At 39.7% G+C, this 24,578-nt stretch overlaps 1 protein-coding gene across 3 annotated transcripts in view; it reads left to right on the forward strand.

Moving 5' to 3' along the window:
• The first annotated feature begins 5,080 nt into the window (after nucleotides 1–5,080).
• TGS1 (trimethylguanosine synthase 1) overlaps nucleotides 5,081–24,578 on the forward strand; it is a 30,509-nt gene continuing 11,011 nt past the window's right edge. For 2 of the 3 annotated variants that reach the window (XM_072998934.2, XM_072998933.2), the window contains exons 1-13: nucleotides 5,081–5,421; nucleotides 8,582–8,646; nucleotides 9,214–9,398; nucleotides 11,164–11,986; nucleotides 12,404–12,515; nucleotides 13,049–13,135; nucleotides 13,729–13,903; nucleotides 15,128–15,455; nucleotides 16,702–16,872; nucleotides 17,699–17,842; nucleotides 19,219–19,435; nucleotides 20,394–20,472; nucleotides 24,073–24,198. In XM_072998934.2, the coding sequence (XP_072855035.2) occupies nucleotides 5,282–5,421; nucleotides 8,582–8,646; nucleotides 9,214–9,398; nucleotides 11,164–11,986; nucleotides 12,404–12,515; nucleotides 13,049–13,135; nucleotides 13,729–13,903; nucleotides 15,128–15,455; nucleotides 16,702–16,872; nucleotides 17,699–17,842; nucleotides 19,219–19,435; nucleotides 20,394–20,472; nucleotides 24,073–24,189 (2,643 nt within the window). In that variant the 5' untranslated portion in view covers nucleotides 5,081–5,281 and the 3' untranslated portion in view covers nucleotides 24,190–24,198. Of the gene's footprint in view, nucleotides 5,422–8,581; nucleotides 8,647–9,213; nucleotides 9,399–11,163; nucleotides 11,987–12,403; nucleotides 12,516–13,048; nucleotides 13,136–13,728; nucleotides 13,904–15,127; nucleotides 15,456–16,701; nucleotides 16,873–17,698; nucleotides 17,843–19,218; nucleotides 19,436–20,393; nucleotides 20,473–24,072; nucleotides 24,375–24,578 lie in introns of those variants that run through there. The other variant, XM_020812970.3, reaches the window with a different exon arrangement.

The raw sequence follows: 24,578 nt of genomic DNA on the forward strand, positions 1-24,578 counted from the left end.
TACAAATCTCCTTGCCATACTTCTTTTACATTTTGCATGTACTAACATCTTATATATTACTCTTATAGTGACCTTTCTGTTTTCACAAACGTCTACCCTGTTTCCCTGAAAATAAGACCTACAGTACTATGATTTTTCAGGATGCTTGTAATATAAGCCCTACCCCAAAAATAAGCCCCAATTAAGTGAAATCCCGCCCTCCACCGTTGTGCAGCATTGTGCACCAACCAGAAGAAGATGACATGACTGTATTTCAATAAATGTAGATTGTTGTACATGAAAAAAAAAAACATCCCATGAAATAAGCCCTAATGCATTTGTTGGAGCAAAAATTAATATAAGACCCTTTTTGGGAAAACACAGTAATTTATCTATTTTCAATAATTTTCTCAGACTTTATCAGTGAACTCCCCTCTCCTTGCTCATTTTTTTCCATTCCTTTGTCCAATTATTTATTTGTTTATTTGTTTATTTATTTATTTGTTTATTTTATTTTATTTTATTTATTTATATCCCGCCTATCTAGCCAATTCAGGACCACTCTAGGCAGCTAACAATAATCAAATAATAAAAATATACATATGTAAAACAGCATAAATAATAAAAACTTTACAAAAAAAAAACAAGTGGAGAGGAAAGGAAAAGGAACATCAGGGATTGTCTTGAGGAAAGGCCTGCCGAAACATCCATGTCTTCAATTGCTTCTTAAAGATACCCAGTGAGGGAGACCCGCGAATCCCAGGAGGTAGATTGTTCCAGAGGCGAGGAGCCACCGCCGAGAAGGCCCGATTTCTTGTCAGCCTCACCTCCTGGCTCGCTCGAGTGACACGGGTAGAACTTGGTGGGAGTAGGCGTTCGGCCAGATATCGAGGCCCTAAACCGTTTAGGGCTTTATACGTAAGCGTCAACACTGAAGTTGATGCGGAAACGGATGGGCAGCCAATGCAATGCGGCCAGAGCGGGCGAGATATGTTGGTATTTTCTCACTCCACTGAGTAATCTGGCCGCCGCATTCTGCACCACCTGTAGTTTCCGTAGCAGCCTCAAAGGAAGCCCCACATAGAGCGCATTACAGTGGACTAATCTTGAGATTACGAGCGCATGTACCAAGGTAGTGAACGCCCCCACATTAAGGTAGGGCAATTATCCAATTGTTAATATATTTCATCAGGAAATCCCCTCCTCTCCCAAAATACCTCTTATTTCCTCCCTATCACACATCCTCTTTACCCAATCTTTTAGTTTTATAATTCCTCTCTCAGTTATTACACTCTTTAATTTCCTCATATTCTCCAAAAAATCCTTTAACTCTACCACCTGGCTCAGAAGAGATCAGTCGACTTATTATTCTCCAATACTCTTTCCAACAAAAGATCCTGGTATATTTTTAATTAATAGAGCCCAAAGAATTTTCTCCAAATTATTTTTAACAAGTAAAAAGTTTATAGTGCCTGCTCATCTAGACTGGTAGCAAACAAACAAACAAACAAAAAACCACACACACTTCCAAATAGATAAAGTCCTAAAATCCTTATTAAAATCTGCAGAGTCAGAAGTCTGGAGTTTGATTCCCCGGTGTGTCTTGTAGGATAAGAGATAGCATCTGTGGAGCTGGGCAAGCTGCACAGTCCCAAAATGCCTGCAGAGGAAGGGATTAGTAAACAATTTTCAAGTAGTCCATACTTAGAAAATAATGGAAAGAGTCCCAGTAGGTTGTAACTGACTTAACAGCTTGTCAATAAATCAGTATCTAGGCTTCAGTAAAGGACCTACAAGACGTAGGGTAGTTTGTCTCAGCACAACATGCCAGTCCAGAGAAGAAGACAGAAATGTTACGGGTTAGCAGTTTATCCACCCTCAGTGCTCATCCTGTTCTAGGAATGTTTGCAAAGACCCTAAAGGAAGGGCTAGAGCTTGTGTGTTGGAACAACTGGGAGTTCAGAGTTCAAATTCTCACTCTGCCTCTCAAAAGAGGAGCCAACTCAGATCACCCAATGTGAGGGGAGCTGATGCAAGGTCACCTGCCACTTCTGAAGCCTTGGATAAGCTGTGTGGTCCCCAATCACCTGCCTTCAAAGAAGTGACTGGTACACAATGTCTGAGTATCTGATACTTACAAAACCCATGGAGATCTGCCATAAATTAGAATTGACTTGGCAGGAAATAATTAATTAGGAAGAGGTGATAGTCATTCATGGTCTTGCAGACATTAAACTGCAACTCCCATCATTCCTCACTCTTTTGACTCTGCTCATTGGGGCTGTTAAGAGTCACAGTTCAACAACATTTCAGCACTATTCTGATTTATTGATTGTTATTATAATTTTTAAAGCAGTTGTTTATCACCTTTATTTTTATTCATTTTATTTATTTAAAATATTTTTACCCCACCTTTCTCCTTGAAAAGGACTCAAGGTGGCTTAGAACATTGAAACACAATATTTAACATTTAAAACAGGTATACAGTGGCGGTTAACATCATTAAAGGCAGTATTTAAAGCTAAGAACAATGAATATCAACGTGCCAATGAGGTGACCTGCTCAAAGAGGAAGTTTGTGTTACTCAGCACACAAAGGTTTTCCCCTCTCTGCAAGGAGAGGATAGTTGTTCCCCACTCTTCTCTGCTAGTTTCAAGCTAGGGAGACTAAAAGGTAACGGTAAAAGTTCCCCTTGACAATTTTTGTCCAGTCGTGTTCGACTCTAGGGGGCGGTGCTCATCCCCGTTTCCAAGCCATAGAGCCAGCGTTTGTCCGAAGACAATCTTCTGTGTTCACATGGCCAGTGCGACTTAGACACGGAACACTGTTACCTTCCCACCGAGGTGGTCCCTATTTATCTACTCGCATTTGCATGCTTTCGAACCGCTAGGTTGGCGGGAGCTGGGACAAGTGACGGGCGCTCACTCCATCATGTGGATTCGATCTTACGACTGCTTGGTTTTCTGACCCTGCAGCACAGGCTTCTGCGGTTTAGCCTGCAGCGCCACCACGTCCCTTGTAGGGAGACTAGGTTATTTTAAAAAAACAAAACTTGGATGTCTAAACTGTGGTAGTCTTTCTGCCATGGAGAGAGAGGGTCAGACATCTGTGTAGCTCCAGAGCTAAAGGCCCATGCCCATACGGCCTCATTTGGGCTCCCCCAAGGTATATGTAAGTATATGCATGTTGTTGTTTTTAGCTATACTGTATCATGCAGCATCCATCTGCTATCTATACAGGAAACCTTTTACAGTACAGTAACCTTGTGTCCTCATCAGGAACCAGAGAACATAAGCCTAGTGGGATTCTGGCTGGTGCAAATCCACCGAACAGCACATTCCCATACCTTGTACAAGGTTTTAAACTCCCAGCACCACCACCTGTGTGCACTGACCCTGATCTGGAGTGGGGCCCTGTGCACCTACTATGCAGCAAACATAGGCTTGATACAAATGAGGTGACACTGTAAGCCACCTTGAATCCCCCCCCCCCAAAAAAAATAATCAGGAGAAAGACAGCCTATAAATGAGACAAATAAACTAACTAAATAAAAAAAATGTAACAAAAATGCTGTAGTACTGTATCAAAATAGCAGTAGTGAACCTCTGCAAAGGGGTTAATTTGATCAGTACTACAGATTTGCTCTGGAGCTGTGCATTTGAACAGAAGCAATATTCCCTAGCCACAAACAACTTTCAGACATTTTAGATCAGATGGGGAGACATCTCTAAAGTGGTAAATACACTGGCAAGCCAAATCAGATCAGCTTGATTTTACACTTCTCTTCAGATTAGGTGATCACACAGAGACTGTGGATTGTTTTGGTGCCAGTGTCCATTACAGCCATTTGGTGCCAGTGCACCACAGCCAAAAGCCCCCCTTCCTTCAATTGCACCCTCTGCCAATCCTCAGCTCTCTCTTTTTGATTCTGTGCAAAGCCAGATGACTTTTTAATGGGGCTCCATGGCACTAAGGAAAAGGGACCATTTTCAAAAGTTCTCCATAAGATACAAACACATACACACATACAGCAGAAACATAGTAGTGTACTGTAGTTTGTCAGGATTGTTTCTGTTTCAAATACAGTAGTCCATGCAGAGATTATCTAATGCAAAACTCAATGGTTTGTTACAAAAAATTAACACTTTAAGGCAATTAATGAGAAAGATAGCTGAAGTGGGTGTGCTACCACTGTTCAAAAAAAAAAAAATCACATCCAGTTTGGCAGGTCTCCAGAATGCCATCCACAGTCCCATCTCCTATCCTTTGGAAGTACAAAACAACTGATCACATAGGGAAAACACCATTCAAATTGCTGTAGCTTGAAAAAAATGAAGCTCCCAGTGGCAGACTTCAAATAGTTGCTTGTGCTGCGTGACCAGTTTAGAAAATGCAAATGCATCTACTTTACTTTTGAAGCAAATCCCATACCATTTCCCCATGTCTTCGCAGCCTAAGAGATTACCCTTCCGGGCTAATGTGGCACGTCCCTTTTTAAAAAAGTAGTATTAGAATCATAGCATCACAGAGTCGGAAGAGACCACCGGGGCCATCGAGTCCAACCCCCTGCCATCCAGGAACTCCATGAAACTGTCGTATATGAAACTGAAAGAAGGAGCAAGAGCGGCAGAGGGGTCCCAAAGACTTTGTTTCAAGACAGGCATCCAAACAGTAGGTCTCTTATAACGCCAGAAAAAGGGAAACTGTCCTAAATAATAAAGGACTTTAGGGATACAGTCTCATGTGTGGCAGAAATTTCTTTTGAAGGCTTTTTTTTTTTGGTGGGGGGGGAGGTAGAGGTGAGAACGACACGTTGCTCCCTAACCACAGCCCAGGCAAACCTTTCTACTTCCTATATCCTTCACCGCCGAAGTGGTGAGATGGATACATAAAACTTAAAATAAATTCGCAGTCTCTTTCCAGGAACGCAGAGGAAGAGTCCCGGGGACAGGACGCAACAAGCAAGAAGGCAACGACGTGACTCAGGCGGAGAGCGCCTTCCCGCCCCCGCCCCGCTCTCTTCGCTTCGCCCAAAGTCATTTTCTCGCCGCCGCCCCCCCCCCTCCAAAGGCGTCAACATCTCGTCGCGGACCAGCCAGCCGCCGGCCTCCCTCCCTCCTGGGAATCTTAACGCTGTAACACGCGGGTCTCCGTTTCCGCCGGAAAGGCCTGGGCCGGGGAGAGGAGGCCACGCTCAGTCTAGCCTCTTCGCTAAGCGGCTAAGGGGCGCCTCGAGGGAGAACGAGCGTTCCCGCGGGCAGAGAGAAGAGGCAGCGGCACCCCGGCCACCAACGCTGCCGGGATGTTGCGCGACGCGCCGCAGAGCTTGCTGGTGGCCGAACTGCTGCTCGCGTTCCGCGATGAGGAGGAGGAGGAGGAGGAGGAAGGCAGCCGCCGCCGCGCCGACTCGATCCTCTGCCTCTGCAGCCGCGTCTTCGTCGAGTGAGTCCCGGGAGGGTCGGGGCGGCACGCGGTGGTCGCGGCGAACCTCTCTGCGGGAGAAGGAAGGGACGCGGGTCTTGATTCCTGCGGCTTCCGGGGGACTCGATCATCACTGTAACGTCAAAGTAGTAGGAAATGTGACAGTAAGCAGCCGGAACGAGGCTGCTGCAGGGCTCTTCACCAGGCTGGGTTTTACCTGGGCAGAGGTATCATCCTTTCTTGGTTTTGGACCACGCAGTTCCTCCCCACCCCGACTATAAAGTGGCTCTTGTTGTTTAGTCGTTAAGTCGTGTCCGACTCTTCGTGACCCCATGGATCAGAGCATGCCAGGTCCTTCTGTCTTCCACTGCCTCCCAAAGTTTGGTCAAATTCATATTGGTCGCTTCAATGACATTGTCCAACCATCTAATCCTCTGTCGTCCCTTTCTCCTCATTCCCTCACTTTTTCTCAACATCAGGGTCTTTTCCAGGGAGTCTTCACTTCTTGTGAGATGGCCAAAGGATTGGAGCCTCAGCTTCAAGATCTGTCCTTCCAGTGAGCACTCAGGGTTGATTTCCTTCAAAATGGATAGGTTTGTTCTCTTTGCAGTCCAGAGGACTTTCAAGAGTCTCCTCCAGCACCACAATTCAAAAGCATCAATTCTTCAGCAGTCGGCCTTCGTTATGGTCCAGCTCTCACTTCCATACATCGCTACTGGAAAAACCATAGCTTTAACTATGTGGACTTTTGTTGGCAAGGTGATGTCTCTGCTTTTTGAGATGCTGTCTAGGTTTGTCATTGCTTTCCTCCCAAGAAGCAGGCGTCTTTTAATTTCATGGCTGCTGTCACCATCTGCAGTGATCATGGACTCCATATCTTCCCCTTCTATTTGCCAGGAGGTGGTAGGACCAGTGGCCATGAGCTTAGTTTTTTTGTTTTTGTTTTTTTTTATGTTAAGCTTCAGACCATTTTTTGCACTCTCCTCATTCACCCTCATTAAGAGGTTCTTTAATTCCTCCTCACTTTCTGCCATCAGAGTGGTATCATCTACATATCTGAGGTTGTTGATATTTCTTCTAGCAGTCTTAATTCTGGCTTGGAATTCATACAGTCCTGCCTTTCGCATGATGTATTCTGCATTCCAGTCCCCTATACTGTAATGACAAGAACATCTTTCTTTGGTGTCAGTTCTAGAAGGTGTTGTAAGTCTTCATAGAATTGGTCTATTTCAGTCTCCTCAGCATGGGTGGTTGGTGCACAAACCTGGATTACTGTGATGTTGAAAAGTCTGCCTTGGATTCGTATTTTTAAAAAAGTGGCTCTTGAGCTGGGTAGAAATCAGTGGACAGAGTTGCCTTGTTATTACCGGAGGTCAAGTCACGACCCTATGATTGTGAAATCTCCAAAATTCTCCATCCTCCAGAGCCCTGCTCAGGTCTTGTGGCTTACTTTAAGGAGTCAATCCCTCCAGTACTTGCTCTCCCTCTTGTCCTGCTGTCTTCAACTTTTCCAATCACTATTGTTTTTTCCAGGGTTTGCCTTAAGTATGATTTAATGCCTGTAGATTTCAGTCATAGGAGTCCAATTCAGCTTAGTCTAATTACAAGTGGGTAAGGCTACTGGTACTCACTGGGGCCCTTTCACTCTCTGTTACCTAATCTGGAAGCAAAAACATGGGGCTTCTTCCTGAATTTAGGAGAATCCTTTTATGTGTTAGTTCCAGCAACAGCAACCAGAAGAAAAACAGTATGGTCATCTCTAGAAACACTTATTTAATGTTGGTGCAACAGAGAACCTCCAGCTTGAAACAGCTAATTTTGCAACCCTCCACTTCTACAGCTGTGTCAGTATTGGCTAATGCCCCTTCCTAATAACCAAAAACTTAAAACCACTGAATGGTCCAAAACCAGGAGCTGTGTGGTCCAAAACCATATCTCCTGTATGGAGAATTAGTGCAGGGAAATCACCCCAGAGGGAGACCATAGCTGCGATACAAGGATATCTGCAAGCGGGATCTGAAGGCCTTCAGAATGGACCTCAACAGATGGGAAACCTTGATGTCTAAGCGTTCAGTCTGGAGGCAGGCGGTGCATCACGGCCTCTTCCAATTTGAAGAGACCCTTGTCCAGCAGGCCGAGACAAAGAGGCAGTCCCAAAACCAGCAAAATCAGGGAGCCGGACAGGGTATAAATTGTATTTGTCTTCAGTGTGGAAGGGATTGTCACTCTCAAATTGGCCTTCTCAGCCACACTAGACGCTGTTCCAAGATCTCTATTCAAAGCATGTTGCCATAGTCTCTCGAGACTGAAGGATGCCTAAATCTAAAACCACTTGGAACATTTACATCACTAAGCAAGAGAGGAGAGGAAGGAGGGAGGGGCAAGAGAGCAAACAAGCAAGAGTAAAGAGGCATGAAGGGGAAATAAGAAGTTCAAGCAGGCAAGAGACAGTGTGATGAAGTAAGAAGACAGCAGTAGTTTCATTTATAAGGCATGAAGATTCTCCATAAACCAAAGTGTATTTTAAAACTGAGTTTAATGAAAAAATAGGATTCAACTTAACAATGGCTCATTTTATAGTTCTCATCAGGCTGCCAGTTGATTGTACACTGGGATATTGCTGTAATTGTACTGGATACAAAAGTTGTAAACAAGCTAGCTTTCATGTTGGAAGTTTTGAGTTGGAAGTCTTCATTATGCCAAGGAAGTGTTTGCCCTTACCCTCATGCCATCCTTGCCTTGTGAACTTACAACTCAAGGAGCCAGAAGCAGAACATATCTGTTAGAATTCAGAAACTCACCTTCTTCATAATTTTTCATAGGAAAGGTATTACCCAAAGCACAACCTTATACATAAGTATGCAAATGTCCTTTGGTTCAGAATGCGGCAACTAGTTTCTGCTTGGGGATTATATGTTATCAGGCCAGTGGTTTGCCTACTTCACTGTACATAAACTAATTGGCTGAATATTCATTCCAATGAGTACTCAATCCTTCAGAGAAATATTTACTGTAACCTCACAAGTAACACATGATGGCTCTCTTAAGGTGGGCTAATACATTAAAATCTGTTGTGCAAGGAAAGCTTTTTTGGTAACACATTTACCTTGTTCACTGAGATTTCATTTCAGTATTTTATTGGCAATGTTCATAGTAATGTATGTACTCATTTTTTTTCCAGGGATCGGAAGCTATACAAACTAGGCTTAAAGGGATTTTATTGCAAGGAGGAAGAGAACAGTACAGGTAAGATGTTCCTTAAATGGAAAAAAAGCACTTTTCACATAGATATGATGAGGGCATAAATGTTTGTTTTCTCTTTCATTTTAGTTTCTTTGTGGGGGTTTGTGTCTCATATTCATTTTTATATGCTTTGTGCAATTTTGACTTGCACAAAAAACACTGAGTTCTTAGATACTGTTGTGCCATTTATGAAGACGTTTGTGGTTCAATAAATGTAAAAACATAGCAAAGTATGCTGCTTATATACTGCCCCATAATGCTTAAAGCTCCCTCTAGGCAGTTTGCAATATAATTATGCAGGCTACACATTGTCCCCACAGTAAGCTGGCTATACAGTTTAGAGGCCTCAGAAGGATAGAAGGCTGAGTTAACCTCAAGCCAGCTATCTGAGCCTGGGATTAAACTCAGGTCACGAGCAGACTCTTCACTGCAGTACTGTAGTTTAACCGCTGTAATTTTGGGAAATGACTGCTGCATTTAATATTGTGCTTTTGCTGCATCAGAAATGTTACAACAGGCTAAGGGTGGAATTAAAAAGCGATTCTTTAATTTTACATTTGGTATTAACAGGAGAAGATCAAGTAACTGAAGATGATGAAAAAATAGAAAAACATCATATCTGTGGTTGTAATGATTTATGTAGCAGCGATGCTGCTGGACTGGAAGATATTGAAATAGATTCAGAGACTGAACTCATGAAGAGTATGGGCTTGCCTGTACAGTTTGGCACTCTGGAAAAGCATAAGACTTTTGTGGTAAACAGTTTATTTCCAATGTTTCTGTTCTTTTGTGCTTTTGAAGCTATGGAAATGTTTTAAAAGTTATTTACATTAACTAGTATTAACAAATTATCTGTATTTTTCATCTTTTTATTTAGGAAAATTGGTTTAGCTTTGGGAATAAAGAGCTGAGCTAATTAGTTCTAGAGCAGAATTTTATTTCTTTGGAGTGTGTGGAATGGCTGCTATGTTGATATATATATATATATATATATATATATATATATATATATATATATATATATATATATATAAATATATATATATATATATAAATTCTGTATAACAGCTTCAATTTGCTAGATAAATATAACTGAGATTATGTTTACCTTCATTAATGATGGAAGAATTATCAGAATTGAGTCTCTTGAAAAATAATTTGAAGCAAGAGCCAAATGGTGTTTTAATTTGATAATAGGGAACAAACGTTGTTTGAAAATCCAGAAGCACAGTATTTTAGGGCATTACAGTTTCTAAATTGGCTTCTAGTACAGTCCAATTCTGAAATCTAGGAGCCATCAATCAGAACCTATTCTAGAGAAACTGAAACATTGATATTGTAAATCCAGTATATCATTTCATAAATCTTATAAGCTATTCCTTCTTTCTGGTCTTTGTCTAAAGGAGCCTTGTATTCTTTGACCTTTCTCTGTGCATGAGCCTAAATAGCTATGTTAGAAAATACACGCCTATATTAAAAGCAAAGATTTCTCACAAATCTCTACAGAAGGCATCTCATTTCCTTTCTGGCTCTAGAATTAGTGCCAGAGTTAAATGAAGAAGAAGAAGAAAAAAAGGGGGGGGTGTTTAATAAAAGTTGGATTTGAATTTAAAAAATCAGGCAACAAAAATGTGCTTGGTTGCTGAGCTAAGAGTGAGCCAAATCACATAGCAGAACTGCAAATGATGTGGTTGCTAAAACATTTTTATTAAAGATGGACACGAACTGAATTATGAATGGGGTGGAGACAAAAAAACATGAGGCAGGTTGATTTGTGGGCTGGTTTGTGGTTCGGTTCATGCAACTTGTTTTGCCAAAATAAAATGAAGTGCCAAACATTTTCTGCTTGGTGCTTCATTTTCCTCCGGAAAACCGTTTCCCCCCCCCTCTCCCCTTCCTACTGCCCCATCACCTCCCTGCCTGTTCCCAGTACCTCCTGCTTTTCTTCCTCTGTCACTGCCATCTTCAGAGACAGGCCTGGCTTCCCTTTTAAGAGCAGGATCTGCTGTGTCTCCGCATGCACTGGAAGGGAGAGCCAGGCTGACTGTCTCTGTGTATGTGCATGCATATCAGCTGATAGGCTGGCCACTGTCTCTGAAGGTGGCTGTGGTGGAGGAGGAAGAGAAGGAGGAGGAGGCAGAACCAGGGAGGGAGGTGACGGGGCAGTAGGAAGGGGGTCAGCAGGTGGCAGAGAGGCATTAGGTTTCCCTCCCCCCAGATATGAACCAAAAAACAAACAAACCATGAACCAGATTGTATTTCTGTGGTCTGGGGAAATGATTCATGGTTCATGAGTAGCCATAAACCATCCCAATCCATCATTTTTCCAGTTTAAGCCCATCTCTTATTTGCGATCACCTGGTTCTACAGTATCATAATGAAGCTATAACATGAATCATGAGACTTTAAGAAATAAATGAATGGATTTATAAATGAAGCAAGCCAAGTTGTATTGAAACAGATCATTGCTCCCTACACAAATTAGCATAGCTATTTACTGTCTTTCACGTTGCATTTCAGACATTGGAGAATGTTGGCAAGAGGCGTAACAAAGCAGTGAAGAAAAAGAAGAAAAAGAAAAAGATGGTACAAAAAGATATTCTCAAAATAATGGAAGAGACTGTGGAAGAGGATCATGATGATGACGATGATAATGACAGCCAGTCTGTTTCTGATAATGTGCCCTTAATTAAAAAGGGAATAAGGAGTGATGTACACTGTGAAAATGAAGAAGTTTTGTTTGATGAGCATATGAAAGAAAAATGGGAAACATATTGGAACGAGTACGGAGAAGGACTTCTATGGCAAAGTTGGCAAGAGAAACAGGGAAATGTTGATGCTGACCTTTTGTCTATTGGTGAGCCTTGGAATAATCCTGAATTGAAGGAAAAGTGGGATGAACATTATAAGGAATTATACTGGTATTATTGGGAACAGTTTTGCTACTGGGCAAATCAGGGCTGGACTGTTGACAGTACACATAACAGTGGTCCAGATACAAGTACGCTGGAAGTACAGCAAGCAGGAGAAACACAAAATACTGGCGTAGATGAAATGCTGGACTCAAGATTACATCCTTCTCTCCCTTCTGTTGCCATATTTGAAGAAAATCCTTTTCCAAATGATGGTCAGTGTGGTAATGACATCCTTACTGAAATCAGCAAAATAGATCTGAATTCTGAGCAAAGCAGAGCAGAAGACGTTGTTACTAATGGTAATCAAGGACTTAGTTTAACAAGCATTGAAAGACACTGCCCTTGTGATTCCAGGCACACCAATAAATCTGACGAGCAAATAAGGGGAAAAAGTGTGTCTTCTGCAAACAGATGTTCAAACCAGCCAGGTTGGTACACAGAGTCCAAAACTCAAAAATTACCTTTCCACATTTCCATCTGAAAATATCTGATGAAAATATTTCCTCAGAGAAATATTCCATTCAGTTGTAATGTTTTTCTTTAAGTTTATGGTAATAGCACTACATAGTTCTGTGAGAAAGCAAAAAAGAACTTTGTGATTGCCCCACCTCAACTCTCTTGATCTTCAGAAGGACAGCATTTGAATTTACCCCCAGGTCCTAATGTTTAAAGAACAACATTGGCGGCAAGGATATGCCTGGTGGAGCAGGTACACAATGATTATGTGATAAACAGCTTATTACGTTAAACAAAAAAATGAGGTTATTTAGGAAATGGCTTCCAACTGATGTTTTTCTGCTAATGTTTTACTTGATGTATATTAAGACCGCACTTGTGTTTCCCAGGAGATTCACAAGGACCAGCTAGACCATGTTCCATAGGAGGTGGGGGATCAGGCTCTAGCGAAGATGAAGACGAGCAGCCACCTGAACATAAAAATGTCAAATTGAAGAGGAGGCAGGTTATCAGTCATTCCTTATCCTTCTCTCCCCACCCACCCCCAGTTCAGGAATGTCATATAGTTCTACAAGTTTCTTAATCCTTATTTGGGGCTATCCTATTTGTGGCCTTTGACTAGCAAAATACAGTATTGCTGCTTTTATGTTACATTTAAATAGTAGTGTAGGTGGTGTGCAGAATCAAAAGATCTCTCCCATATCATGCCTATTATCCTTCTCTATTGAAAACATTGTTTTAAATTAGAGACATGTCATGTCACTCTTCAGAAGTGAAGAGTTATCTCCGTAGTTTTCATAATATCATAGATAATTTTGATAGTTTGGGGTAAATGGTGGTGTGCACTGGCTCATATTCAAGTGATCCTATAAGCTGAAAAAGTTGCAATTTGAATTGGAAGAATATTAGTTTTTAAATTGCTTGAAATTTGTTTCATTCTTAATTTAGAAGGTGAAATAGGCCATGAAGATGTAAAAAAGTTTTTCCCCCCATTTGCCGTAAATTGTAACACAAATGCTGTGGTTTCTTTTAAGCCATGAACTGGATGCTGAAGAAGATCCTCAGGCTGATCCAGAAAAGGTTTGCTGTCTTCTGGGGCTCAAGCACGGCTCGGGGCAAAAGTAATAAGTGCAGTGTTTTCCTTCATTTCTTGTAGAAAAAAAAAAGCTAAATGCGGTATCATTGGCATTATGTGTTTGGGACATCCTTTTCCTGTGATATTATTGAAATACTAGCATTCTCATAGAAACGTTTGTTTACTCAAGGCATCTTATTTCCCTAGCTTTAGATATAACTTTAACAAATGTGCTAAAATGTAACATAGAATGAAAGTCACATGCTTATTGTACATAAAAGGTCTCAGACATACACAGTTCCTGTGTGGACTGTTAAAATATTTGATTCTACATAGGTTACTTTGTTTCTAAAATATATTAATACAAAATTAAATCTTTCTGGAATCTTGAAATCTGTTTGGTAAGAATGTATTGGTGTGTATCTAAAAGTAAAGATGACTGCTGAGACTAAACTATTCTGTACCCATTTATGTAACACATTTTAAAGGAAGGTGTCAAGCATAGAAGACTCAAATCATAAATATAAAGATTTATAAAAAGAAGCCCCTCTCACCAAATTTAGGCTTTCTGTTGTTCTCTCGTCGACCCCATCCCTGGAACTGAACAGTAGTTGTCAACTTTAATGTGTCTTTCTTCAGATACAGAAACATTCCAGGATTCAGTGAAAGACGAGTGACTCATCTCAGTAAAAACATGAAATTTAAATCAAAGTTTTTAGACATGCGTAGAACAATCAAAGCCAAAAACAAACATACATTTTTTACTGAAGAACCTGAAGTGTTGGTGTTCAAGAAGAGTGAGACTTTGAACAAGGTAAGTTGTTTAACTGTGATGGACATAGAGCCTTGGTAGAACATAGTGTATAAAGAAGTCTCTTTTTCAGTTGTTGACTGTTTATTATAATATGCTTTCTAAATTTTGTGTTTTAGTTGCATTACACAAACACCTATTATTGTCTGTGCATAATGTTTCTTCCAAGTATGCAAAAATCTGAATTTTTTTAGGGAAACCATGAAGGGGATAACCCTCAAAACAGCACAATAAGGATGATGCATGATCACCAGCCTATAGAATGCTGATTATTATGAGGATGGGAAGTGGAGAACCAGGACACCCAGATTTATGAGAATGGAATGGAATTGCTGGAATTTGAGATAGCTATAATGCACACTGTTTCACATCCCTTTGTCTAATATCTAATGCACATTTGTGATAAACTTAGGTGCTCTGATGTGATTTCTCTTGAGGGAGGGGAATGCTCTATGGGCTTGCCATTTTTAATTGATTCATCGATATGTATTGAAAGAAACTTCAAAGACCAGTTTACACAGAAGAAAGCCTTCTCTGTGTGTGTGTGTGTGTGTGTGTGTGTGTGTGTGTGTGTGTGTGTGTGGATGGATGGATAACAGACAGACAGACATAAATTTGTAAATATACATATAAAGACTTTGTGCCAGTTGTAATGTCAAGCAGTTGAAATAATGCCCTAATCATATTGTTTAAAACAGTTGTGAAAATCATAGCAAATGTTACCAATACCAGGAAGTAAATGAAGGGGCCTCTTCATTTGCAATGAATTGTTGGGGGCATGAGCTTTTTGGCTAATTGCCAAAAATGTTTTGAATTTACAGTATTTTGTTGACATTGGGCAAAATCCTGTTCATGCCTGCATGAAGTTTTATACCCCTAATTGTGCTCTGCAGTTGCACAGTCAGTTCTTTGTCCCCGGCATAATCAGTTGTACAATGCCAAGGTAGAAAGGCTTCAGGGATAATATTTCTGCCTTGCCATTAGAGCATCTGCCACAGGCACAACCTTGAATTGTGTGTCCATAGTTGTGTAACAGGTTTTTGACCAATAAACTTTTTTTTTGCCTTGCTGTAGCAACACGAGAGCCTTTTCAGCATTCAGATAAATGTGTTTAATTATTTGTATAATATGCTCCAATTTCTTGTATCAAAAAGCATAAAACTAGTTTTTCAAAAATTAAAAACAATTTTTAAACAGATTTTTTGTGTGATCACTTGATATTTTTAGGTGGAAAGTTTCTTGAAAGAAGTGGAGGAGGACGAGACATCTGAAGACAAAATTCATCATATTTCTACCAACAGCGATTCAGAAGATGAAGAAAATGCCACTAGCTCACAAAATAATTTGGATTTCCAGAACTCTGATGTGATATCTCAGGGTTCAGATTTTTGCAAACTTAGAAGAAACAGCCTTGAGAATAAAGGCAAGGAAACCCTAGCAGTAGCAGGAAGCAACTGTAACTTTCAGAAGCCTGATGAAGGAAGAGAAGAATGTCCATCGGGCAGAGAGCTTGTTCCCTTGGACATTCCAGATTACCTGCAAATGGAAACAGAAGGTGAGAAATTATTTTGAAAGAATTCAAGATTAATTGTGTGCATATACACTTTGTCTTCCAAGAGATAAAGGTTCGTTTGTTCAACGATTAATAATCCTACGCGATCTGAGTTCAGACTGGAGCAATCCAGGTCGGTCTTTATCTATTTGAACGCTTCAGCCACTAAAGCACACATTACAAATTATTAACAGTTTTTATATACATTAGGATAATGTAATAGCATAGAAAATAGTTATAAGACTGTGCAGCCATGGTTACTTTTTTGTTCCTTTTTGCTCAAGTTGAAGGGAGAAAGTGCATCAGTGAAGTACTTTGTCCTCGGTTACAGGGGAATGGAATATTTATCAATGTTCAGCTGTCCTCTGTGTAGCTTGCAAGAGAGGAAGAAGTGTGTGTTAAAATAATTAGAATTACCATAAAAATACAATAAAGTACAACAAGTAAAATGTAACTATAGAAAGAGAAAAGACTGCTTCATAAATAGAAGCGTGATGAATGTCACTTGTCACCTCTAAGACAATTGAACACGAAGCAGGGGAGAAAAAAATTGGAAAACCAAACAGTGTATTCTGTGCCTGATTCTTGAAAAGCAAGAGTCCCAAAACAGACCTCTTTGGAAATGACATTCCATGTGTTGGGGAGGGGAGGTGGCACTAAATTGTTGTGTCCTAAATTGCTGAGCAGGAACACTTGGAGGGTGGGGTCAGATTATAACCTCAAATCCCCCACCCCGGGGAGTGGATTACCTGCTGTCGGCCACTAGCCTACAGTCGCTAAGATCTTTCCAGTCCAAAGAAAAGGGCTTTCAGAAAGAGTAGCTTTGTAATAGTTTATTTGTATAAATGCAGGTATTATTTGTGCACAGCTTTTGCTGGATGTTTGTATTCTTTTAACTTTCTCAAGTCTATTTCATGGTCTAATACTTTTTTAAAAAAAAAATTCCATGCTGATGTTTGTTGCTGTATCTATTTGATTTTTATACCATGATTTCCTTCATTGACTGGGCTCATATTTCTAACGTTTTCTCTGAGAAATAAACATCCACTGAATGTTTCATTTAATTACTCAAGGTGCAGCAAGAATAAAATAAATAATTGGCTTTTGTATTTTCTTTTTCTCTCTTGAAAAGGGTGCTAAAAACAGTTCCATTTTGCTGCAATAATGTTGTTAAAACTGTATTCTCAAATAGCTGTTAAAACTATTTGAGAGAAATGTTCTAATCACACAGTGTGGTTTTCATGGTTAGGTGAAGGAGGTACCACAAAAAAGAAGGAAAACAAGAAGACCAGGAGGAAGAAAAAGAGAAATAAACCATCTCTGCCTCCTGAAATAGCTGCTGATCCTGAGCTGGCTAAATACTGGGCCCAGCGGTATAGATTGTTTTCTCGATTTGATGAGGGGATTCAGCTAGACAGAGGTAAGTTCCCAGTGGCAAGCCATTGCCTGACTGTACTTTGGATTGAAAACTGCTTCATTTTAAAATGGCAAACAGGTTCTGTGATGACTCTGCCATATGCTTAAATTGCCACTTGATGCTGTAGTCACTGGCTGGTGGCATTCATACATAATAGTAAGCCAAGATACTTGGCTTATCCTGGCTTACTATGAACAAGCAGGCTGCTAATGTGTGCAGTCTGTTTACTAGGTTTCACATGAACCAAAAAAATCTTATTAAGAAACGATGTTTGAACCCAGGATCCTGGTTTATTTTTTTTTCAAACAAGCCAGGATTATAAGTGAACAATAACCCAGGGTTGTGTGTGTTACATGCCTTTGTTTGGCAGCAGTAAACCAGGATCTTTCACAATATGTCATTTCTGGAGACTTTTAAGATCCTTCATATATTTCTCAATGAATCTCCTCACCAACCTATGCAGTGGTTAGGAAAAATGAGAGTTATTGGAAGGCCACACATACCTACAGTAAACTGTACATTCCTCGTTGCTTTTACCTACATGTGAAAGGAGCCTGCTTCATATTCTTACTAGGTAAGGATAACCCAGGAACTGTTGTTAACTGTTATAAGCAAGCAGGGCCACTAAGTGCTGAATGTAGGCATCTGCCTGGCCACTGTGGGGCAGAAAATGCTGAATTAGATAGAGCTTTGGTCTGACTAGTAGGCTTCCCCTTTTATTCATGAATAGATTTGTATGATTCAGCTGTAAAGTACACTGCATCAAAGCTGTTTATGTTGAGACGGTTTTGCAAAATTCAGATTTATAGCAGTGGCTTTCTTTTATCAGAGGGATGGTTTTCCGTTACTCCTGAGAAGATTGCAGAGCACATTGCAGACCGTGTGCGGCACTCTTTCAAATCAGACATCATAATAGACGCATTCTGTGGTGTGGGGGGAAATGCTATTCAGTTTGCCCTGACAGAAAAAAGAGGTAAGTGCTTCTGCTGTCTACTTGAGCTTCTCTCTCTCTCTTTCTCTCTCTCTGTGTGTGTGTGTGACCTATTAATTCATGATTTTCAAAAAGGTATCACTTTTGCAGCAAGAATAATAAAAATAAAAGTAAAAACAAAAGTATTGTGGCATTTTTAAAAAACTAGCAGATTTATTTCATTGCGAGCATTCATGGATTATCATTCAGTTCCTTAATAATTGCATACTTCAGGCTTTTCATTTTTATTTTTGGTTTTGTCATATTTCTTTTCACTGCTTCCATAAGAAATACAGTCCTAAGGCACAAGGAAAATAGCTTTGAATTTTGCAGTATACACATTGGTTAGATAATTGTATAAATATACAGGCCAGTATTTTCTTAACTCTGCTAGTGCAACAGGAGATATTTTACCTGAAGCAGTAAATTGATGCTGCTTCAATCCAGATAATATTAAAGCAAAAGCAAAAAAAAAAACAAAAAAAATCCAAACCAAACCAAAAAAATAGCAGAAAAGAAAAATGTTGTGATACCTTAAGGACTAATTGCTGTATTTCATTGTGAGCTTTCATAGATACATCCACTACTTCTGCACACATTTAACTATAACAGTCTTCAAGGTGCCACGACATTTTTGCCTTTGTCTAGATATGCTTGCATAGATTAGTGCCTACTAATATACGTAAGCATTCAAGAGACACTTACACAACCACCTGGCAGATATCCTTTGCTTTGTATTTCTGCATGAAGCAGGAGGTTGGACTTGATGGCCTTACAGACCACTTCCAACTTCTCCATTCTATGATTCTACAGTGGGGTCTTGACTTGAGAACTTAATCCGTATTGGAAGGCGGTTTTCAAGTCAAAAAGTCTGTAAGTCACGTCTCCATTGACTTACAGTGCATTGAAAAACAATTAATCCCGTAACAGGCCGTTTTTGTTCCATTTTGGTTTTTTTCTGGTCTGTAAGTCAATTCTCAGGCTGCAAGTCAAACCTAAATTTTGCGGCCAGAGAAGTCTGTAACTCAAAAAGTCTGTAAGTCAAGCCGTCTGTAAGTCAAGGGTCCACTGTACTTCTTTGAAAACTGCTAATGAAAGAGTTTCTGTTTTGATGGCATTTAACTTGGTTCACAATTCAAAATCAAAGCTGAAATGCTTCAATTAACGGCAGTTTGCTGTTGCCAGTGAGATCTCTCCTGTTGCACCAGTGAACCAGGATACTAGCCACTGAAAATAAAGATGTTAAACTGTTAAACAAGCAGCTGAGCAATTTGTTCCTTTTTGAGATCAGTCACTAATTCAGACTGTTTCCATACTTTAACATGGATGCTTTGCTGGTGTTTTTGCAATGGTTTTTAAAAATTGTCTGTATTTCCCAGTAATTGCTATTGATATTGATCCTGGGAAGATCTGCCTTGCTCAGAACAATGCAGCAGTGTATGGAGTGGCTGACAAGATTGAATTCATATGTGGAGACTTCATGAAGGTCGCATCCAGATTAAAAGCAGATGTCGTATTTCTGAGTCCTCCTTGGGGTGGGCCTGAGTATGCCACTGCAGAAGTCTTTGATGTCCAGACCATGATTTCTCCTGATGGATATCCTTTTCCAAGTCACACTGTTACTGTTTTTCTCCATCATGAAAGCAAATGCCATTCTTTCTCACAGGATAAATTCTCTTATTGAATTTGGGAGTTCTCTGCCATACATTTTCAGGTGGCAAGGTCATTTAATGTTTGGCATTGCAGAATATTCAGATATTCTGAAAAGTGTAATCTGAGTTGTTAGTTGTCATCATTACACTGAAAGTTTAAAATATTTAAAATATTCAAGAAATTGAATGTTGCACAGAATTTCTGGTAGTTATGAGATAGTATTAAATCTAAGTTTTGGTCCTAAAACAGGATCACCTACATAATGTAATAATCTCCAGATGGTTACTATTACTGAAATCATCTAAGACAGTGGTTCCTAACCTTGCGAAACCCAGGTGTTCTTGGACTGCAAGAAACCTGAGCTAGCACCACTGGTGGTGGTGAAGATTTCTGGGAATTGCAGTTCAAGAACACATGGGCTACCCAACATTGAGAACCATTATTTTAGGATAATCCAGATCTCCTAGTCACTACTTTCTACCCACAACCCCCCCCCATTACTCACAGCCTTGTAGATAAATTCCTCTGCTAATGATTCTGTGCATTAAAACCAATCAAGTGTTGTATTTAAGATCTACTGACCAAATAGGAATTATAAGAGTGAGGTGGAAAGAGTGCTTTGGGAGAATATGTAGCTTGTCTGGGATTAAGGTTGTAGACTGCGAAGCGGTAGAGTGGAAGTGCTGCAGGGGAGATAGCAAAACAACTTTCTATTCCAATCCAGTAAAAAAATGTCCCCAGAAAAGGGAAATCAGCCATCAAGGACAGAACTAATATAGAGCACATTGCACCTTCAACAAAAGAAAGGCCAATGGTTGCCTACCCCATGTTAGGGAGTAGTTACAGTAAAAGTTGCAACTTTTCATCCCTTTTTTTCTTCTTCTTTAACATCTACATCTACATTTGAGATTTTCAAGGTCTCACAAAGGATTACCAACAACATAGTGTATTTCCTTCCCCGCAATGCTGATGTAGATCAGGTAAGTTGTAATTTACAGGAGAGCCTAATATGGTAGTTAGGAGACAAGCTGCAAATCAGGAAGTCCCTGAATCAAATTTATTTCTGCCTCGTTTCTTCCTTTTCCCTCTAGAGGGAGCAGTCATACCAAAAGATACAGCATCAGAAAACTTAAAGGACAGAAAAACTGTCCTTTAAGCTAATCAGAGAAATGAGTATCAGGCAAAATCCAAAGAATCCAAAGAATCGAAGCGAAACAAAATAAGACAAAAACATGTGGCACCTTAAAAACTATTATATTTTAATATGAGTTTTCATGGATCAAGTCCACTTCTTCAGACATATGGAATAAAATGAAGTACAGAATGAAATAGAGAATTCACAAGTAAAACATGCAAAACATTAATTGGCTTTAAGAGCATGCAACTATCCTTGGCTTTGGGGGTACACTTGCTGTGGTTATGTCTGCAGGTGCGAAGATGCCTGTTACAAGTAACGTGTTTTTCTTTTCAAAGCACAAAGCCAGCAAAGGGAATGCAAACAAAGTTAACAAATGTTTGTGGCTAGAGTGTGTCATAGACTTATTTGTATATGCTTATGATGGGATTTAATAGCACCACATATTGTAATATTGCATTTAAATGACACCGTTAATCCACACAAGTTTATAAGAATTAAAAAAATCTTGGTTATTTTTTAAAGATGTTCAGTGTTCTTGCAATGATCTTCTTAGGACATAACCCTTCATCTTTTCTGGAATCACATCTCCAGCTCTTTATAGTTTCATAGTAAAAATTGACTGCTTTAGGTCAGAACTTGAGTCCAATTCCAAATTTCTATAAAGTCTAATGAAACTTATTGGGATGTAGCAAACTGTATTGCAGTAATGTCCAGGACTATTAAAGCTTCAAAAGAAAATCAGAATATATATTGAATATATGCTGAGTGTTAAAAATACAGTCATGTGTCAAACAGGAACTGATAAAATGCATGATTCCCAAAAAGGAATTAGCTGTATTGAGTTGTGTAATCCAGTTATTTCCCTTTGTCAAAATTAAATGTTCTTTGGAGATATCTAGTTACAGTTTATAATTAGACCATAGTTCTCAATCATTTGCTCATAAGCAGGAGTGAAAACTGTAGAGGGTGTCCTTTTGGGGAATGTAAGTACTGTGGTGCCTTGCTTAACGATTACCCCATTAAACAACAAAACCGCTTGACGATGAAGTTTTTGTGATCGCTTTTGCGATTACAAAATGATGTTCCTATGGGGAAAATCGCTTAACAATGATCGGTTCCATGTTTCGGGAACCGATTTTTTGCTATACAACTATTTTAAAACAGCTGATCAGCAGCTCTAAAATGGCCACCCGCTGTGCAAAATGGCTCATCGCTGTGATTTAGGACGTATTCCTCGCTTTACAGGCACCGAAAATGGCTGCCCCTATGGAGGATCTTCACTGGACACTGAGGTATTTAGCCCATTGGAACACGTTGAAGGGTTTTCAGTGCGTTTCAATGGGCTTTTTCATTTCACTTGACGAGGATTTCGCTTAACAGCAATTTCAACGGAACGAATTATCCTTGTCAAGCGAGACACCACTGTAGGATAGTCACATCTCTTAATAAATTCCCTTCTCACCGCCATCAGCATTTTGCTGAGCTTTTGGCTCAGCTTTCGGCTCCTGCCTAGTGATAAACTTCAACTGTCCTGAAGGAACATGATGATTTCACAGTACAAGTTCATGTGTTTACTCAAAAGTAGACTTTGTCTAGAGGGGCGGGGTATAAATTCAATAAAAGTAAAGTAAAGTGAAAGTACATAGAAGAGGGTGGTCAACTTGCACTGTTCAGCTTGAGATCATGCAACTCTCTGTCTTAATTTTCAGTCCTTGATCCAGTAAATGGATCAAGTTTTTATAAGAGCAATCTGTCCCTTCAGCATCCGCCCACTCGGTGTGGTGCAGGAGGCAGAAAGGAGCAAAAGGCTGGAAAAGGGAGAGAAAGAGAAAGGGAATCATAACCTTGGATACTTTAAGACCTGGTCCCTTTCATTGGTAGCTGCACCCATGAGACACACACACACACACACCACTTTTTCCTGGAATTTAGGGGAGGGAAATTATGTGCCCTCATATGTGTCACAGCCCTGGTGAACACAACTTTTTTACTAAGCATGCCCTTCAATTTATTGTATTTGTTTCCAGTGTATATATCTAGTTAAACTTGTAAACTTTGATTTCAATTATTCTCTCTCTCTCTCTGAGATACAGAGATGGTCCTCCCAGACTGTCATTTTTGTACAGTTCAGTGTTTTGCACATCCCATCTTCCAGAAATCTGTGGTTCCTCCTTAGCATCATTTATTAATATTATTTTGCCATCTTTATAGCTAGTATTCTAGTACCAGTTTTGGGGTTATTGCTTTGTTTTCTTTGTGGCTCATTGGGTTTTCATAATAAGAACAATGAATTTTATTGTCAGACAAGTTTTAGGACAAAAGCTGCTTTTGGTGGCTATTTCACTTTTTCATGCAAGGATTTTGTCTCTTTAAAAAAATTAATTTTTAACTTTTTCCCTCTGTGCAGTGCATTTATTTTTAAAAAATAATATATCAAAGATGAAGTTCATGCCTAAAACAACCACCTGGCAGATATCCTTTGATTTACTTTCTTGCATTCCTGCATTGAGCAGGGGTCTGGGCTCGTTGGCCAGATAGGCCCCTTTTATCTTCATGATTCTATGAAAACAGTCAATTGCAGCTGAAATCTTGAAGGAATATGGAAAGAAAATTGCTGGAAATCAGTCAGTAGCTAGAAATTCTTATTTGGCTGAATGCAGCAGTCATTCCATGTGCCCTGTCAGCATAGAACATTGTTCCTCTTTTATATATCAGACTGCATGTGAGCAGAGGTCAAATACAGTTCAGTCTTGCAGTACTGTGGGATATGGAGCCTGGTCTGACCAATCCTTTTGCTAAACAGAAGAAATGATAGAATCTGCTTAGGGAGGTGGTAGGTTCAGAACATTCAGCAATAATCAGGTTATAGCATGGTGGCCCTTTAAAAACTAAAGTTTTTCACATAAGCTGTGGATAAAGCTTAAGTCAAATTAAACAGTAGTTTTTGGAATGCCACAAGTCTCTTTAATGTTTTGATATCTAGATGAATCAGTTTTAAAAGTGTCCCTTTTAAGCGTCAGCACATTTAAACATTCTCATGTGAGTATTTGAATGGACTGCTTTAAGGTATTTCCATGAGCTCTTCTTATCTTGGATAGTTTATTGAAGGACAGTGTACCAAATATAAATGAACAAATATCTCAAAAAAGCAATCCCCCTTTTGTTGGCAGAGAAGACAACATTGTCTTCAAGGCAGTTCCTACTGTGCCACTTCATGTGGACATAGGACGAACCCACCTGTATGAGATCAAATATATTATATGCTGCTGATGGAAAAAGCAAAAGGATTAAACTTGTTCTGCTTGCATAAAAGCCTGTCTTTTTTTCATGTTGTTTACCATTACAGCTGTGGCTGTCTCTCGAATGTAGTATTATAATAATAATAGTAGTACATTTTTGATGTTGTACTGTTGTTGTTAATATTATTATTATCACTTTTTAGGTTGCTTCTTTAGCTGGACCAGGAGGGAAAGTTGAGATAGAACAAAATTTTCTGAACAACAGATTGAAGACCATAACTGCTTATTTTGGCAACCTAATCAGACAAGATGTACCTTGATTTGTCCACGTGAGTGAGCTAGCTTACAGTGCAAATAGATGATCCTGAAGTTTCAGCAGATCATCCTTTTACCATTCATTTATTTCTAAAATCAGTGACTGCTCTAAGATACTTTGTTGTTGTTTGAAGAAAGAAATGGCGCACAGTGTCTGTGGTGGGTACCAATAAAATATTTTGTCATAGAATTTAAGGTGTTTTCTGTGCTAACCAAAGTGAAGTGAGAAGAAGATTGTTAATAATTTAGACTTTGTTCTACATGTAGAGATTATGTTTCAAAACTTGTATTGGCATCAGAAGCTGATCTATCTGTCCCAGGCATAGTGTATTCTAAATTCTGGACTTGGCTATAAAAAGCTTATTTAAAGTATTAAAAGGTTCCAACAGAGTAG

Source organism: Pogona vitticeps, chromosome 4, assembly GCF_051106095.1.
Source record: "Pogona vitticeps strain Pit_001003342236 chromosome 4, PviZW2.1, whole genome shotgun sequence".
Classification (NCBI taxonomy): domain Eukaryota; kingdom Metazoa; phylum Chordata; class Lepidosauria; order Squamata; family Agamidae; genus Pogona; species Pogona vitticeps.